At 47.8% G+C, this 1,284-nt stretch overlaps 1 protein-coding gene across 1 annotated transcript; it reads right to left on the bottom strand.

Moving 5' to 3' along the window:
• Positions 1–1,089: 1,089 nt before the first annotated feature.
• On the bottom strand, positions 1,090–1,284 carry CCR75_000146 (uncharacterized protein; the record flags this gene model as incomplete). Its single annotated transcript, XM_067958254.1, has 1 exon — positions 1,090–1,284. One exon carries the CDS (start codon positions 1,282–1,284, stop codon positions 1,090–1,092), a length of 195 nt encoding a protein of 64 aa, XP_067818256.1.

The raw sequence follows: 1,284 nt of genomic DNA, 5'->3' as shown, positions 1-1,284 counted from the left end.
AGCCCTGCCACCTCCCGATGATGTTCGGAGAGGTGGGGAAAATGAGCCCAATCAATATTGAGGCTCATCCTCACGTACACACGCAGAGATGCGGGTCGTGGGAAGGATTTCAAGTGCTACCAAGTGTAGGCGGGCACGTCGTAATGCGGCCACGCTCTACTTAGACACACACCCTAGCACAGCGAGGAAGCGGTTTAACCTGCTTCTCTTGCGTGCAGTGAGGTAGTTGTGGTGGGCGCGCAAGCGACCTCACCCAACACACTAAGTACTCTGGTTAAGTGTCGTCACGGGAGCGGTAATCCGTCTCCTCGTGCACACTTAGCAAGTAGGAAGTAGTTTTCAGACTGATTTCTATTTAATCGTATTAAATATAAATACATATTTTTACCAATTAAAATGTCATCGCTATAAATAACACTTATCATGTATTGCGAGCGTATCTTTCTTGATACCTCGCGCAACGGATGACGCTGGGCGTCATCCCTCCTAATGTGAATGCATCCATGTGCATCACATACACAAGGGTTGGTCACAAATGTGCAACACACCCGAGTGCTGGGTCTAATTACTTTAATTTAGTAATTGACCATACCCATAAGTACACCAAGTGTACTTAACAGGGACAGTGTAACATTAGGGCAACTTTAGCCCGTTACATGATCTCCCATGCTTGGGATGCACGACCAGTGGACTTCGACTGAGTGGTGGTACAATAACTAAGCAGTTTCTCAAGGTCTGACCGCTTTTTGGTTCGTCCCAGTTGCCTGCCTGTTCCTAGGTGTCCTTGTCTGCATGCAGCTGGGTGTCCTGTTGAAAAATTTCATCCGGTGGTTTGCTGCCTCTTCGTCGACTCCATCCGTCCATTCAATGCCGTCTCGATTTTTTTGCAAACCCGCGAAGTTTTGAGTTGCTATAGTAGTTGCCCGTTTGCCGTATCTAGATCTCCTTGGACGGTCCGGAGCTGCGGTTAACAGCTGAGCTATGTTATAAAGGTCGCTAATGAATTCGCCGTTCGGTGCCGGGTTCTGGGCTTGAAATCTCTACTATTAACTTATATTAAGGGGATCCGGAGCCCTGGTTCGGTTCCGTTTATGATTCCTCCGTATGGTCAAGACCTGATAACATCTTTTTCAACTGTCTCCATATGCCACTAAAACCAGCTCTGCTGAGCTGGGCGTGAAACGTCGGTTTCGTGCTCAGCAGTTCAAACAGTAACGCAGAAGAGGTGGTTTGGTGATCAGTCGGAACAAGCAGTAGCATTTCTGACTTGTAAATTCCCGCCAT

The sequence above is a fragment of the Bremia lactucae genome, linkage group LG6 (assembly GCF_004359215.1).
Source record: "Bremia lactucae strain SF5 linkage group LG6, whole genome shotgun sequence".
NCBI lineage: Eukaryota > Oomycota > Peronosporomycetes > Peronosporales > Peronosporaceae > Bremia > Bremia lactucae.
The sequence above is the reverse complement of the archived record's forward strand: the minus strand, read 5'-3'. Positions and strand labels throughout refer to the sequence as shown.